The 17,066-nt window shown below is 45.2% G+C and overlaps 1 protein-coding gene across 1 annotated transcript in view; it reads right to left on the bottom strand.

Moving 5' to 3' along the window:
* Positions 1–1,924: 1,924 nt before the first annotated feature.
* SYN2 (synapsin II) overlaps positions 1,925–17,066 on the bottom strand; it is a 199,414-nt gene continuing 184,272 nt past the window's right edge. Inside the window, exons 11-13 of the mRNA XM_041762197.1 lie at positions 9,571–9,631; positions 5,225–5,444; positions 1,925–2,829 (exon numbers count right to left, since the gene is read on the bottom strand). Coding sequence (XP_041618131.1) covers positions 2,694–2,829; positions 5,225–5,444; positions 9,571–9,631 — 417 coding nt within the window. The 3' untranslated portion in view covers positions 1,925–2,693. The remainder of the gene's footprint in view (positions 2,830–5,224; positions 5,445–9,570; positions 9,632–17,066) is intronic.

The raw sequence follows: 17,066 nt of genomic DNA, 5'->3' as shown, positions 1-17,066 counted from the left end.
TTGATTGTGGTGAGTGGCAAATGTCCCAATCTCTGAGGCCAGCTTTATTATGTGCCAAGAGGAGTGTTTCTAAATGGAACTCCCCCACCTCTGACCCCACCCCATTACTAAGGGTTGAGTAGAATCCATGTGTCCTTTGGACTAGGGTGCTACATGACCTATGGTAAATGCCTCCCCTTTTTGTCACCCTAGCAGTTCCTGGCTGACTCATTTTCTAAATAAGCCATTTGTGGTTTTTGGTCTGACATCACATGTGGAAGAATGAGTAATTTTTTAAGAACCAGAACTATATTCAATCAGAATAAGATACATTGTGTATGTTACTCATGGTTCTAGGACAAGGGGTCAACACTAATAAGTTCTCTGACCTTCTCCCACTGCTCCTTTCCTGGGGCCAATGGATAGAAAGAAGGTAAAAGAAGGAAGAAGGTATAGATGTGAAGAATTTTTGTGTGTATTTCTTATTTTGCTTTCACATGACATACAATTTAATAAAATTATATCTTATTTCCTTTGCTAGATTAAATAAAAATAATACAGCAAAATTGTCAAGGCCATGAGTTATACTGCTATACTGCTTGGATCCAAATCTAAGCTCCACTGCATGCCAGCTCGGTGAATTTGATCAAGTTATTGAATCTTGATGTGCCTCCATTTCTTCATTTATAAAACAGTAATAATACCTATAATATAGGATTCTTGGAGGGAGTAAATGAATTGATATATGTTAAGTACCTTAGAATTGTGCCTGAAACTTAGTAAGCACTATGAAAATGTTAGTAAACATTTCTTTGACTCCATCACAGTGTTTATGCTCATAGTAAATGCTCAAGAAATGCTTTTTGATGAAATTAATGCATTCTACTAAACATTTTTAGAATTGAAGGGACAGAAATGACCACAAATGGCAGACTCTTGTTTGGAAATAGAAGGAACCTTGAAGATCAATTCCCTGGAGTGTAGGGAGTTCTCTGCTCCCCACCTTTTTCTTTAGTTTAATAGTTCATTCTCTAGTTATGTATGTTGTTGAAGGAGGAGGGCTTCCACACACCTCCCACCCCACCCAGTGAGCCACTCAATGGGAAGTTCTACTTCCGATTTTTTGTAAGAAGGAGGTAGAATTCTGGATCCTTGAACCTTGAAACCATGGGCTGAGTTAGAAAGGAGACCCTGGTGCCAGAGAACTTCACTCTCTGGCCTTTCAGCATCTACTGCTTATGAGGAGGGTTAACAAGATAGCGGCATTCAGTTGAGTATTATTTTGTTGAGTCAGGATGGGTATGTGTTGGAAATTATATAGATATAATGTTAATATACTGGTTTCCATTTATTAGTGCAGATGTGGTGCTTGTCTTCACAGGATTTGTGATCTTTGGGAACCTACCCTTATGTGAGCTGTGAAGAAGCCAGAATGAAATCCCTTGTGGAGCCCACCCTCAATCACAGACCTCTTTAGGATGCCTGAGGCCAGGCTTGTGGGATCCCACTCCTCAGAGCTGGTTGGTCCAGCCTCATTGGCACCACCATGTGGCTTTGGGTGAGGAGCTTGATGGACCAGACAAGTAGGTCTAACTTGGATGCCATAGGAACAAGGGTGCTATGCTTACTAGAAAGGCCACAAATTTAGTAAAAGTTGTAGAGATGTTGAGTTACCAAAGGAAGTTCAGTTGTCCTGCAGGAAACATTCACTGGGAGATGTCAAGGAGGCCCAGTATATGTGACATCTAAAGGATAGCCATGCTCTCAACCACTTGCATACAGTCAGTCACACATAAACACATTCACAAACATACTGGCAAAAACAGCTTCACTCTCTTAGACTTTTCCCTTCCCTATACTTGCAAGCACACACGTATGTCTCACATATACTCTCTCAGCCAAAAGGGTGGCCTAGGGGATCCCTCACAGCTGAATCAAATGCTGGTTAATGCTGCTGCTTTTATTACACCAAATGTCTTAACATTTATTTGGAGATGAACACAAAACTTGGCATACTGCTGTTACAGTGGCATGCATTCTCTACAATGCAGCTTCAGAGCTCAAGATCACTGCAGCACGCACATAAGAACTGCTCTCCGGAGGAGAGAAAAGGTAGGGGGGATCTTGTTCTCTCCAGTATGGACAGACTAAAGGTGCTTTGCCATGAGAGTGGTCGAGGAATCTCTTGTGTTGGGCAGGTGTGTTTTAAACAGCTAAACATGTACGACACGGAATCCAAGTGTGTGTAAGTTCCTAACACTTAGAGCCAAGAGCATTTGGGGGTAAGTATATCCCCAAATAGGCAGCACTGACTAAACCGGGGGCATGCTTAGCACTGCATCTGAGGTTAAGCTACCAAGAGTCCTCAGTGAAGGGAATCCTGGTTTCATGAAGAAGAATAAGACATGACGGCGCTGTCACAATAAGGCCACTAAACTCACAGCAAACTATGACCTCAGAGGAAGCGCTTAGGACTACAGGAAAGCAGCTCTATTCTCTCTGATGTCAGGTGCCCCTTGCTGGTTAGGCACTCGCCCTGAGACTTTCGCATGGTCTTTTCTGAGCTGCACAATATCACTTAGCACAACGGAGCAGAGGAAAGGGCCACACACATCAAGGTCATGGGACACCACCAAGCGTGGCTGACTATTGGCAAATGTCTCAGATAGATGCCTTTCCCGGTTGGGCTAGGTGCCCCCGTGTTATCTGGAGAGCTAATCTGAAAAGAGGCTGGCAAAGGACTTCCTCAAGCTCCGGATGGTCTCCGCTTTGGCTTCATCCTCATTGGCTGAAGACCGGAAGAAGGAGGATTCAGAGAAGCTGAAGGCATTTGTCAGGGACTGCGACTTGCTTGAAGATAAAAACCAGAGAGAATGTGAGAGAGGGTGTTCCCAGTGAGGGAGGGAAAGACGGTGACATGAGAATATACAACCGAACCCCACTCCCACCCCAGGGAGACCAGGGTGACGGAGGAGAAAGCCAGTGGAGTGCTGCCAGGACCCGGGGAGGCCCCTGTGCTATCATCCTCACCTTCAGTGCTGCTAAAACAGAAAAGGATGGGGGCAGTGTGGGAGAAAGGGAGAGGGGGGAAAAAGAAAGGAAAGAGGGAGAAGGAGCGACTTAAAAGCTGTTTCTTATACTTAATGCTAAACTAAATGGCTTACAAGCTACATTTCAGAGGTCCCAATTGGTAAGTACTAATCTAGGAATCTTATACCTTTTCCTTCTGATTAAATATAGCAACTAGGGGACCTTAGACTCTCTGCACTCTCTTTTCCATCAACTGTCTAGTGGTGAAGCCAGCATCAGAAGACCTGGGTCAAAGTGTTGGATCTGCCCTTCACTCAGTCTTGTGCTTCTCTGGACTTGGTTTCTCATCTGTCATGTGCAGATGTTTTGTAAAATGCTCTCTAAGACTTCTCAGGTCTTTATACTCTGCTTTTTTTTTTCTCTGATTCCAAATAAACTTGGAATAAACTAAGGCCTCAGGTTATCTGCTTTTAAAATGGACATGACCATCCTTTGTAGCCTTCCTCAGAGGAGCCCTAATATGAAGTCGGTGCAGTTCAGGATATCCAGGGGCAAAAGAGATACGTATCAGGTGTACACAAGGACTTTAGGCAGTTTTCTCATTAAAAACTCAAATCACACACATTTTAGGAATCTATTTTTCCCCTGAGACCTAGGGATTCAGAGAGGAAAAAGACAAGAACGTCAAAGGGAGGCCAAACCCAGTACTTGAGAAGAAAATACAAGGTATGGTATCTCCAGTGGTCTCTCATGTCTCCCTGACTTTCACTGTCTCTTTCCTGATGATTTCTAGCTGTAGAACTCTTCTCCTGATGTCTTAGGGCCCCCACCCCTTCTCTACATTTGGTGTCAGTCCCCAACATTCCCTTCTATGGGAGTGTGAGCAGTTTCTCTCCTACAGTGACTGTGAACAGATGGCCTTCCATTAGGGTTGAGGATGAGCCCCAAACATGCTGGCCTCTGGGAAGGAGGGCCTCCTCTGCATGCACAGCCAGGGGCATGGCATATAAGCCTCCTGCTTGTTGGTTCTATTCAACAAATTCAGCCCAAAGATCGGCCCTCAGACTGGGGCTAGAATTGACTAATGAGAAGGTAAGGGAGATTTTAAAAGTCAGCATGCATTAAACAATTGGATTGAGGGGAGGTTATGGGGCAGGTGAGAGGTGAAATGTGCCACTGGCCAGAGTTGGGGAGCAGTAGTGGATGATGCCCCTCCAGTCATGAGGGTTGGAAGACCCAGAGAAAGTGGTCATCTGGACTACCTGAGCCTGAATCCTAACCAAATCTCTGAACAGTTTATTCAACTATACATGACTGGACCATGTCTAAGTGGCTTTCTTTTCTCCCTCCCTGAAGATTCCCAACACCTCACTCTGAGAAGCACAGATGGATCACTCCCATCCCTGCAGGCCATACCTGTCTCTGCTGACAGTGATGACAGAGGTCTGTTTGGGGACAGTGGAGAGAAGTATCTCTGGTTCTGGGGGAGAGGGCACCATCCAACTCAGGTGCTTTCCATCCTAAGTACAGCTATACTGCTTCCCATGAACCCTCAGTTCTTCCTCTGAAGCAGGACTGTGTAGGGGGAGCTTTTAAGGAGTGAGGAAGACCAAAAAGATGGAGTTCCTCAGGGTGTCTCTAGCTGGGCCTTCCTTTGATGGCCATGCCAGAAACTGACCTCCTTCTGACAAAGCTGAAGGTAAAAAGTTGAAATGGATTTAACTACTTCCCCTTTTCCTTCTGGGCAGCCTTGCTGATTGCACACCCTAAATTCTGAGTCAGAGGCAGGAAAGAGGATTTTTTTTAAAAAATTTTGACACACACACACACATGCACACACGCACAGAAAAGGAATGGAAAAAAGAGTGGGAGACAGGATTTAAAAAGAAAGAAAGAAAGAACCACTCTAAGCTAATATAAGAATAGGAAAAGGGCAGTAACTCTGCCTTATTGGCATTCCCCAGGAAGAAAGGGGAGGGTTTGAGCTTTTAGCTAGACCTTAGACTTTCACTTCCTTCTTTTCTACCCTCCCCAATCAACCCCAACCATACCCCCAACCAAAAAAATAACCCAAAACCAAAACCAAAAAAAGCCCCACAAAAATATCTGTAGAAGAAAGCCTGAACAAGGGTGCTTTCTAGCAGCTCTGGAGCCTAAGGCCGGTGAGGAGGGGCAGGAAGAGGGGAGGGGAAGGAGCTGCTGAGTTGTCTCTTACTTGAGCTGTGGGTGAGGCTGGGGCTTCTGTGGTGGAGCAGCCGGGGGTGGCTGGGCCTCTGCCAGGGAGCTGCTGCTGGAGGGTGCATCTCCGTGGGTGGTGGAAGAAGAAGAGGAGGAGGAAGAAGAGGAGGAAGGTGGCAGTGATGGTCCAGGGGGAGGCCGGCGTGGAGGCAGCACCTTGCCTGGGGGTTGCATTCCTTGGGGTTGCCCAGGGCCCCCTAGGTTCAGTACAAGAAAAACTTCATAATTTAGCCGTATCAAAGGGTTTCCTTATTAGAATCTATGCCTTAAAGGGTGAGGTTAGTTAATTATCAAAAGGATAAGCTCTATTATAAGAAGCTACCCGAGGCTCTGTAGGGCTCCAGAGCCAGTCCCTGGTTTCCCTCATACATCTGCCACTACTTGCTCCTCCTGAGGCACACAGCACCTCAGGCACAGCAGAAGTCAGGAGGACAAGGAAGAAACCATGGGATGAGTGGCCCTGACCAGAAGCAAGCTCTTTTACAGAAGGTCCCCCAGAACAGAGGGACCCCACCGTTCTTCCCCAGAGGTTCCTCAGGTATAGGGCAACCTGCCCCACGGTTTACTGGGAGGTCTCAAGTTCCACACAGTAGACGCAGTACAAAGGCAATGGAAAAAGCACAGGTCTTTGAATCAGAAAATCCAAGACACAGTCTATTTAGGGACTCCCTGAGCAAGTCAGCAAACTTCTCTGGGCCTTGGTGTTTATAACCATCAAACTATGATGGTTTATAACCATCAAACTATGATGGTTTATAACCATCAAACTATAACCATCAAGACTATGAAACTAGTCTTAGTTGTCTTTCAAGATTGGTAGTGTTTCAAAGATGTTAATGGACAAGAAAGTTCTTCAAAAAGTATTGTGTGCTTAAAAAAAAAAAAGTATTGTGTGCTTTATGATCATTAATGATCATAGACTTGCATTGTTTTTACGGAGCAGGGCCTTGTCCAGCTCCTGACCTGCACATGTCTGATTGCCATGCTCCGCCCAACCAGGGCTTCATTTTAACATTAACTCAAGCACATGACTAGGGGAATCTTCTGTTTCCATGTACTCTTTTGCCTCATAGTACCATCCTCAGGAGCCTCTACCCCCTCCCCAGTGTATGTGGTGAAATTCTCCAGAAATCCAAGTCCTATTCTCCCCTGGGATTATTGTGGTCACCATCCCACAAAGAAGCAGCCCCCTACCCTTCTCCCCACCCCCAAAAGGACCAGGATACCATTCTCTCAGCGTAAGACAGAAAACCACCTGGTGGCCTGGAGGGAAAAAAAGGCCATCCTCCCTCTGGGGCAGTAAGCCAGTAAGTATGATACCTGCTTGCTCAGACTTAAGGCGGGGGCAGGGTGGTGGTGGTGGTGGTTCTTGCAGTCCAAAGTCAAAAGATGCCCCCATCAGTACATACTGACTAGTGGAAATGATGCATAATTGGCCTGAGAGATCCAACTTCTCAAGTCTCACTCTCAGCATCCACGTTCATGAGCCCATTAGAAGGAGCAGGCTTATGGAAACTCAAGAACTAAGAGAGTTGTGTTGTAACTTAGTATCTTAGAAATGCCAGAATACCCATACCCTCTGGAGAGGCAGAATTATACATCAACATCACTGTGCACCCCTGATTATCAGCGCCTCTCCTTTATACATGGCGTGGGCTCCACTGTATCAATTACCAATGAATACCAGAGTTAGTTTTACATAAATAAATACATAAATGTAATTTGGGATTGAAAACTTGAAGTTCCAAGTTCAAATTGGATAACCAGTGAAGATGAAGCCGACAGACCAGCATATTTCATGTTAACCAGTTTTTGCCTCTTCCAAAGTTTGGCATCATTTGTATTAGCCTTTTCTTGCAAAGTACAGCAGGTGGATAGCTCAACCTCTTATACCAGGAACCTGAGTTCTTTCCCACTTGCACAGAGATACTTGAATAGCCAGAAACTTTACAACTTAACACTGAAGACAGATATAACTTTTCCTTTATTGCACATTAAGCTGTACAAGAGAGTCACAAAAGAGAGGTACTTAAATCACACTTCCAGCATTGGCTGAGGTTTTCCCAGCTGGATTGGTACAAAAAAAGGGGACAACATCAGAAAAGAAATGGATACAAAACACCTGAACAGCAATCCTATACTGTGACATGGATGTCCCCCAGGCCACAGAGTTCTCCCTTAGCATGCTGCCTGAGGGCACATGATAGTCAGGTTATGCTGCCTGCTTCCATTTGGCAGTAGGAGCCCTAATCAGTTTCTCCCCGACCTGAGAAACTTTGGCTAACACCACTCTGGAGCCTGACTGAATTCAAATGGCAACTTTGTATTTGTGGCTCACAAATGTCACATGAAAAGCACCTGAATGTTCACACTGATAACATGCAGAGAAGCAACACCACCATCAGCTCACCACTTGGACAAAAAATGAAAAATACAAAAATAAAAATGTATTCCTCCATTCTGGGAAATGTTGCTTTATTCCTTTCTACCATTTCATCAGATTGGGAGGTATTTAAGGACCTGATTCTTATGCAACTCACCTGGAAGTGCATAAATGCATATATGTATATATTTACAACAGATCGATCACCATCACCATCTAAGGGAGGGATCACAGATGAGAACACTCACACTCAGTGCATTTCTCTGTAGCCTCAGAATCTGCCAGCAACCAAAGGAGAAACTAGGGCATGTGCCCTTGACCCATACATCATACTATCAACACTATTTATTCCTCAGACCTGGAATCCAGAACGGTAACATGTCAGCATAGAAGTGAGAGGAATGTAACAGTAGAGCTAGAAGCACTTATTTAAAATGGAAACTGCTGGCATGAACTCCCACGGACCTCCATCCTAGAGGAGACCACTCAGTGCCTGTCCCAACCTGGCTAGGAGATGGCAAGATGAGGCACTGCTTTCATTAACTGCCTCAGCATAGCCCAGGAACTCTGTGTCAGAGGAAAGAGGACAAACTGGTGAGGCTTCTTCAAGAGCCATGGCTGTGGAGCCTCTGCCCCAAACACACACAAGCTAAAATCAGAGATAGGTCTTTCCAGGAAAGATAAAACACCCCATTCTCTGGCCTCTGGGGGGGGCTCTTGTAACAGCTGAAAATGAAGGTAGAAATCCACCTCATAGTTCTGTAGGCAGTGTACCCACTCTGTGAAATGGGAAATTTCTCATTTGGTCTCATGATTGCCTAGGGAGAGGCCAAGAGCAAGATGGTCGAATCCTTCTCAGACTTTCAGTAGCTTCCTGCATCCTATGTCCAAAATTGCTGAAGAATCATCTCTGTACATAGGTCAGGCTTTGGGGAATACAAATCAGCCTCAATTCCACAGAAGCACATAATACGGCCAATTCAGAAACAGCAACAATGAAAAAACAACTCAGGGGACTGAGATCAACACACAGAAAATACTCACAAGTTCACTTTGATATTGCACATCAGCGGCCCCATTCTTTTTTGTCTAATCTCATAGCTAATTAGTTAATAATAAAAAAGAAGGTACACTGGGATATAAAGTACAGAACACATTCCCGGAAATAGCTTGTTCTTTATATTTCATGTCATCACTAAAAACACAAGAGCTCTACAGGCACAGCCAGCCTATTCACATAAACTCAAACTGCACCAAGTTTTAGCAAATGGAGAAAAAGGTGGATGCCTTCAGATTCAACGGATGAAGCTATGGAAATTAGACCTTGAAAATCTCTTAAACTTCTATTTACCCTAGCCATGCAGAAAGGAAGCAAAAAGCACAATTCGTTGAAGATCCCAAGCACACTCATGGAGGTAAGCAGGGGGTGGGGGGCGCTTTAATCTGAGCCTGGGAAGGTGGAGGAGAGGAGTTGGGTTTTATTTTTGTGGTCTTTGTTTCTCCCCTGTCCATCCCCCCAGTTCTTTTTCACCCCACATTATGTAATACTTTAAAAAATACTATCAAACCACCCAGAAGATAGTCACACTGGACTTGGGAGAGGCACAATTCTTTTGTACACTGTTGACAAACAGCCCTGGAATCACAAGTTATACAGAGAAACATAAGTGAGCATTACAAGCACGAACAGGAACAGGTAAACAACCAGACAGAGGAGCTGACACTGCATAGGAAAACACAGTCCAGTCAGTATTGAAAGAATGCAGAAACGGCACCAAAGGGAGGGTCTGTTGCTCCCTCCCTGCTTTCCTTTCTTTCCTTGTTTGTTTTTGGCTTAAAATTTCTGCTTTGAAAAATGAACTACCAATCACTTTAAGAAGCTTGGACTTGTTTTGGCCCTACTGCAATGCCATTACAGTCGAGAATATACTGTAAACAACCTTGGGGGGCTGGCCGCTGAGGTGGGGTCTTGCTGGAGTCCGGATCCTTAAGTGTTCCACTCTGGAAGACAAAATGCAAAAAAGATAAAAACAAGACTGCAAGCAGATTCTGAAGAGAAACCCTGTGGCTCCATGGCATGAGTGCAGTGGGATGTGATGGGATCCATGGGATCTGGCCTAGAGGCTTCTGCTGTTCCAGAAATATACCTCAAAGGAGTTCTCAGCCTCTCTGGTGTTGCTGGGGCAGGGTTCCTAGGCAGTGTGGGCTTGAGACCTCCTAAACCGCCTTCTCATTTCCCTCCTTTTTAGACTTATTCTGTCTAGATGCTCTGGGTCTTCTAACAGCACCTGGTTTCTTCTCTGGTGGCTGCCTGCTGTCCAGTTCCTTCAATACTTACAGGCCCAGCTTCCTGAAGGAAAGGGAGGATCAACACCAAAGTTTAGAGATTGGGTTGGGCTTTAGGCACTTCAGGGCCCCTGAGATTAGGAGCTGGACCAGATGATGAGCCCAGATTTACCTCACTTCTGTGGAATTAACTCTGATGTGGAATCAGCTCTGGAGGTGGCTCTGGGGTCAGATCCACTCTTTGGGCTATGCTGGAACTCCCTAGGGAAGGACTTGGGGCCAGTCTTCTGTTCCCCCCAAGCCTCCTTTACCCAGAGGGAAGGGGTAAGATGTTAATGCTTGTAGAAGTGCTCAAGGCCAAGCTGTTTTTCCTTCTCAGATAGCATAATTACATTTTACCCAACAACATGGCTCCACTCCCATGTTTCCTCTCCTCCCAGCTGTGATTCTGATTATGCCCTGAAAGGATTGAAGATGCACGTGACTTCAGTTTGTCTACCATTTGAATTAAAGGCAGTGAGCATTTGTAGCTTAAATTCAGTCCAAGGGAAATGCTCTATAAAGCCTAAGAGTTGCCAAGTGTGCTCATGGTGATGTCACAGAGGGAGCTGCAGGGGCAGGGCTGTGAAATGGGCTGAGCATGTCCCCAGCATGCTCCCGCTTCCTCTTTCAGTGCTCCTCTCCCTTGTGACGTGCCCCTCAGCCCTACTCCCACATGAAAACTGTTTCTTCTCCTGTTCCCCATTTCCTATGGGCCTCCCATTCTCACCATCAGTCTCCTCTCCAGCCTTTTTCAGCTTCACTCAAGAAGAGCTGAAGTGTTACCCTCTCCACTGTCATGGTCTTTAACACCATTGTCTAAAACTATTTTACTAAGAGGATTTGGGGCAGTAGGAGGCAGAGGACCTTTGAAATGTCCTTAGTGCCACCACATCAGAGGGTACCTGTTCTATCTACAATCTCCACCCTCTCACAGATCACAGCAAGCACAACACTTCCCTTCCATTCTTCCAAATACTGTCATGGGATCCAAGATGCTTGGTCTGAGCTCTGGCACTGAAATACCCACCACCAATACAGCACCTAGAGACCACACCATCCAGTCAGGAGCAAGACCCATCCATTCTTCCCTCTCAATATCTATGATTCACCACCTTTTCCTGACTATTGCTGGTCAAGCCTGCACCATTTCTTGCTTAGACTACTAGGCAATGACTACTACTACTACTACACTACCAGATATAGTCTCCTCTCTCTCTAATCTATTCTGTGCCTACCTAGTGTCCTCTTATGTTCCTTCCCTAATTGTGTCACTTTACTGCTTTAATAATTTATAGCTAATACTACTTATGTGCCAGGTACACGATGGGCAGTTTGATATATTGTATACCTCATAAGACCTCTCTGAGGTAGACGCTATTATTATCAACATCCCTAATTTTTAGACAAGGAAATTGAGGCCAAACTAAGTCAGGTAATTTATCCAGGGTCACACAGTAGAGGCTAATGCAGCTGGGCTGTGAGGCCAGGCAATCTGATAGTCAATTTTCTTCCATTGCCAGCAGGATGACAACCTGCCAGCAGGATGACAACCACATCCCTCAGGCTGACATCTAAAACTTGCTTCAGCATGGTTGGAATTGGCCAATCTAGCCTTCTCTCTCCCTCATGTCTTAAGCATACTGGCTCCTCCAGGCCTGATCCCTCACTGTTTATTCTCAAGGCTAGAACACATAATTTTTTGTGCTGAGTACCCTACAGGAATACTTTTTCACCTGTTCTACCAATCCCATCCAAAACATCTTAGATGTCTAAGTAATTTTCTTCCTCATCTATGAAATCTTCCCTTCCAACTGCCCCTTTCTACTGTGATCTCTTCTCTGAAATCCTGAAACAGCATATAGGAAACTCATACTACCAAAGAGGGTCTTTGTAATGCTGTGTTGTGATCCTAAAGCCTAGATGATATGCCCAAGAAGACTGACACATCCTTCAGGCACAGACTATGTATCTTCATCTTCTCATGAATTCTTAACAAATGCAATGCCCTTGTTTTTAAAGAAAAATAGGGACATATGGCCTGGAACAGGAACTATTTATTTAAAAAGTTAAAATAGTTAGAATTAGGAATATTTTGAAAAATTCAAGACTATCATCATTTTACTAACACCATCAAGCATAGGGCTGAGTATATAGGAGATCCTTAATAAATGCTTGTTAAATAAATGATGCAAGTAAAATAATGGTGAAAATCCAAAAAGGACTAGAGTATAATTCTTTAGGAGAGGCATATTGTTAAATCATAGAAGTTAAACCATGTAAGTATTTGGTATCAACTCTAGTGAGCAGCTCTGAAAATGCTCAGGTTAGGGAACTAAACTTGATGTCTGCTATGTGTACCTGTATATCAGGTACAGAAGGTAAAGTTAAAACAAGTGTCAAAGAAGCAGATATTGCTTCCATCAAGACTTCCTAACCCAAGGACATTTTAAGCCTAAGAGTTCATTCCCACTGTGATCTCTTCTTTCTCATGACCTGGTTGCCAGCTAGTTAAGTCTGGGGCCAGGATACAGTGTACAGTGTTTGATAAAGGGTGCATAGATAACAGGGTGGCCTTTCTACCTGGGCTTCTGGCATGCTAAGATGGGGATGGGGTTCAATCCCCCTCCCAGGCCCCCCCCACCACCACCACACACACACATTGCTGCCTAGGTCTCCAGCAGTAGGTCTTTAAGACTGGATAGCAGAGTGACTGAGGAAGTTGGGCTTTGGGGCTGTGAAGACCTTGGGTTCAATCCAGGTGTGCCACTTAATTGCTTTGTGACCTTGGGCAAGTTATTTCATCCCTCTGTACCCACTTATTTTCAAAAGGTTTCTGTGATGTGAAGTGAGATTATCTATCTTTCTATCTATCTGTCCATCCATCTATCAAGATATCTATAAGCACTGGCCTCTGTAGTTTCTAAGTAAAATACAACAGATGACAATGATATTGATGAGGAATTTCCTCTGAAATTCTGTTACCCAAGTCTTATGCCCATGATGGAATACCCCTTGCAGTGCTCTATTCGTAGGCTTCAGAGAACCTTATTTAGTTGTGATAGTAAAGCCTCCTTTGATCTCCCTGACAATCTATCAGTGTTATGGTTTCTCATTGCCTGAGAAGAATACTCATATGAAAGACAGCAAAATCCATATTGTTTGTGGAGCCACTATATAGGCTCTTGCCAGTCTCCTTCCCTGGGGCCTCACCCCATACCACGCATGGCTGCCAATCACCTCAGGCATTGGTCAAGAACAGCTTAAGATGTTCTCCTCCAAGAGAATTTTTATTTTTAGATAGAGTTATGGAAAACCATTTAATAAGAGATCAGAACCAGGACCATTGGGCAAAAGCTTCAGAAAGGTAGAATTTCAATTATAGGAAGAACTTTCTATAGTAAAATCAGTGGAAGAGGCTATCTTGGAAGGTGGGTGTGTTCCTGTAGAGGCTAGAGAATCAGCTGACCAAATATTGTAGAGAATATGCCTTCACTAAACATGAGATATATTAGGTGAACACTAAGGTTCCTTCTACCCTGACAATTTATGATTTGGGGGGAGGGGAGAGTGGGGAGAGGAGAAACCCTTTAAAATCCCATAGATTAATCTCTAATGGTAGAACTCCAGACACTCATTGGATGAGTTGACTGAGTAATCATACCAATGAAGGCTGGCCCTGGCTCTCCTCAGCTTCAGAAATATATAAATAAGACATGGATGAACTGAGCCCAAAAGTTCCCTTCCAAAAGCTTCAGAGGAAGAGCTCCCAGAGGCAGTCCTTTGAACTGGAGCCTGGGAATATGCCTTGGCCACCCTTCTCTGGCGCCTAGGAAGCTTCACCCTTTTCTGGCTCCACAGAAGTTGTGGACTGAAGACTTCCCAGGGACTATGAAGGGTAGAAGAAGAGTCCCCTAGGACTGTCCGTTGCTAGGCTGAGACTCTCTGGCTCCACCCATAAGCCATCCATCTGTTGGGGCTGAGGGCTATTCCCGTGGGGTTTGGCTACCATGGGATCTGTCTCCAGTCACCAAGAACTGCCTGGGATGCTGAATTCCACAGAAGTCTGGCCACTCTGGCGTCACTGCCAAAGTCTGGACTGTAGCCAACCCACAGCAGGAGCTCATGGCCAGATTGAGCTGCAGTTTCCCTCAGGAAGTTTAGTTGACTCAAACAGGTAAGAATGTGTAGTCCAATGTTTGTGCTTAGCTGTACTGAAAATAAGAAGGGCCTTTTTCCCTTATGGTCAAAGGGAAAGCCTTGGCAGCAGCATAAGGGAGAAAAAAAAAACAAAACAAACAATTATGGCTTTATAGAATGATAACAAGCTCAGGGGGTCTCCATCTATAATGCTGCTGCCAAAAATTTGATGCAGTTAGAGGGGCTTCAGTGTTTCAAGGAGGGGAAGGCACAGGTCCATTGCCCTTTTAGCTGATAAGCCTCACAAGAGAGCAATGCAACCAGTTCTGGCTGTTCCTTTAAGGGGGACATCAGGCAGCCCAGGTGGCTCAGCGGTTTAGCGCCACCTTGGGCCCAGGGCCTGATCCGGGAGACCAGGGATGGAGTCCCATGTTGGGCTCCCTGCATGGAGCCTGCTTCTCCCTCTGCCTGTGTCTCTGGCTCTCTCTCTCATTCTGTCTCTCATGAATAAATAAATAAAATGTTAAAAAGAAATAAGGGGGACATCAGTAGAATTAAAATAGATACATGGGGGAAAAATGGGTACCTGGAGCTGTACCCATGGTGAGAAGTATGGAAATGACATCTTTCCTCATGTGACTTTGGGAAAGTTACTTAATTTCTGAGTCTCAGTTCCTCAAACAGACCAATTGCAAGGATTAAGTGACCTAACCATGGAAGCACCTAAGACTGAGTAGAAGATCAAATGTAAATCCGATCAAAGGTCAAGGAATAACGGGCATAGTGAGCTTCCTGGCCTTAGAGGTGTTTAAGCAGGGCCAGGAAAACCCTGGTCAGAGATGCTATGGAGGATGTTATGAAGTTATAGGCAGATGACTTCCATAGGCTGTCTGGTTCTGGGTTTCCATTAATACTTTCCTGTATTTTTCAGTTCTTTAGGTGTCTGAGATAGAAGACAAGCCCTCCTTAGCTGCAGAGTCTAAGCCCAGCAAGACCCGGGAGCTATTGGGTCTGAGCAGGGGTGTCTACAGGCACAGGCTTTGAAGCTTTTGACAAGTAGAGTGTGTTACCGCTTTCCATCAAAGCCACTTGGGTTGGTATCTCACTTTGCTGAACCCACTGGGTGGGTCTGAGAAATCAGGGAGGCAGGAAAGGCAGGTGTAGCTCAGAGACTCCTCTAGGTTGGCAGGTTTATCACTTGGTTGTCAGGAGAAGGAAAACAAGGGTTTCCCTTACACAAGGTCACAAAGGCCCAGCTGTCTCCATTCTTACCTTCCCCAGTGCTCTGGTGGGGACATGAAAAAGGCATAGTGCATAGTACTGTATACTACTCCCTAAACTGGGTCCCCCTAAACTGGGGACCAGAAGACCCAGCTCTCCTGCTTATAAACCGCATGACTTTGGACAAGTCGTTTGCATTCTCTTTGCCGATGTACAAAACAGAGACAGACATACCAGCCCTATCTGGTATCTATCCTACTATCCTACATGAGCCCTACTATCTCATGTAAGGGTGGTGAGACTCAAAATAATGTCTGTGCTTTGTAAACTGTACGGTGCTAGTCAAAGCAATGATATAAGCAAGCATCATTACTATTATATAAATGATAATAAATATCAATCCAAAGGAATGCAACTGTAATGAAACTCTAGAATTTAATGCATTGATGTAGAAAGTATCGTTGGGTGGCTTCTTGTCACCTGTTACATAGTAGCTCAGTGTGTAGGGGATTCTGGGCTAGGTTATACCATGCCCTCTGTATATCATTGACTTGTTCCAACAAGGCTTGTGAAGATGCAGAAGAGTCATTTTAGAACAGTAAATATTAGCTCTTAAGGTGAATGGACAGGAAATCACTGGTCTAGGAGAGAAACCAAGCCCATGGATGAGGGTTTGTGGGGTCTTGTCAAAGGCACCTTTAATTTGCTATCCTCTGGCTTTCAGCAGACAAGCTGGGAGACAGGAGCCCCTATCTCAGGTCCCAGCAGGATGGAAAGTTGAGGAAGGAAAGACACTGAGTGACTCAACTTTTGAGAGTTGTTGGCCTGTGTCCAGCTGCCCCCACCAAGGAGGAAGGCCTGTGCTTGCTCAGCATATCTGAGACAGGAAATTGAGAAAGGGTCTCAAGGTCTGGCCCCAGGAAAGAGGCCAGGCCAAGCTCCTTGCCTGACATGGCACAGAGCTATTTTGATCAGCTCCCCCAGGCTCTGCTCCCCCGGTCTGGGACCCCAGGGGGAATGAGGCTGCAGGAAGGAATGTGGTTGGGAGGTTGTAGGTTCAGTTGGAGCAAAAGGGACAGCATGTTTTCAGGCACCTTGGGATCTTTCTGAGATCACTCTAGCAGTTACCAGTGCCTACCTTCCTTCCACTGAAAGGTTATAAAAGGTTCCCAAGGATGAGCTCCTCCTCCTCCTTTCATGAAGGAAATTGCTACTCCAAGGGCAGAGCTCATCTCCTGGATTGGGGCCCTCCCACAATCAGTGACTTCCTAAGGACACAAGAAGTGTCCCACGGGGGCAGTCCACAAGACCTACGGGGGCACTAAGGGCCAGGTCACTCGAGGTCAGAGTGTCAGCTTCAAGTGATTAAAGATGTCCCTTAAAAGTTAAGACGTCCCCAAAATAGTCAGTTTCCCTGAATAGTCTGCTAAGGGATCTGGTCACTAGTGACTTTATCTGAACCTGCCTCAAATCTCCTCACATTTTCAGCTTATGCTCACTGGGGAACAAATTCCCTAAAGCCAGTCCTGCTGTGGGAAGCAGGAAGGCCTTTCATTTGTCTAAATTTACTTCTTCTTAGCTATGTAAGTCCCTCTTAGTCCCATGATTGGGATCTGAGTCGTGGCCCTTCCCTAACTGCATGGCACTTTAGACCACAATGAAACCCCTCCTTGGTGTTGGTGTCCTTGTACTCAGAGACTTCATCTTTTCAAGCCTCTGTCACTGGAAAGACCTAGCTGAAAATGTTTTG

Source organism: Vulpes lagopus, chromosome 7 (assembly GCF_018345385.1).
Source record: "Vulpes lagopus strain Blue_001 chromosome 7, ASM1834538v1, whole genome shotgun sequence".
Classification (NCBI taxonomy): Eukaryota; Metazoa; Chordata; class Mammalia; order Carnivora; family Canidae; genus Vulpes; species Vulpes lagopus.
The sequence above is the reverse complement of the archived record's forward strand: the minus strand, read 5'-3'. Positions and strand labels throughout refer to the sequence as shown.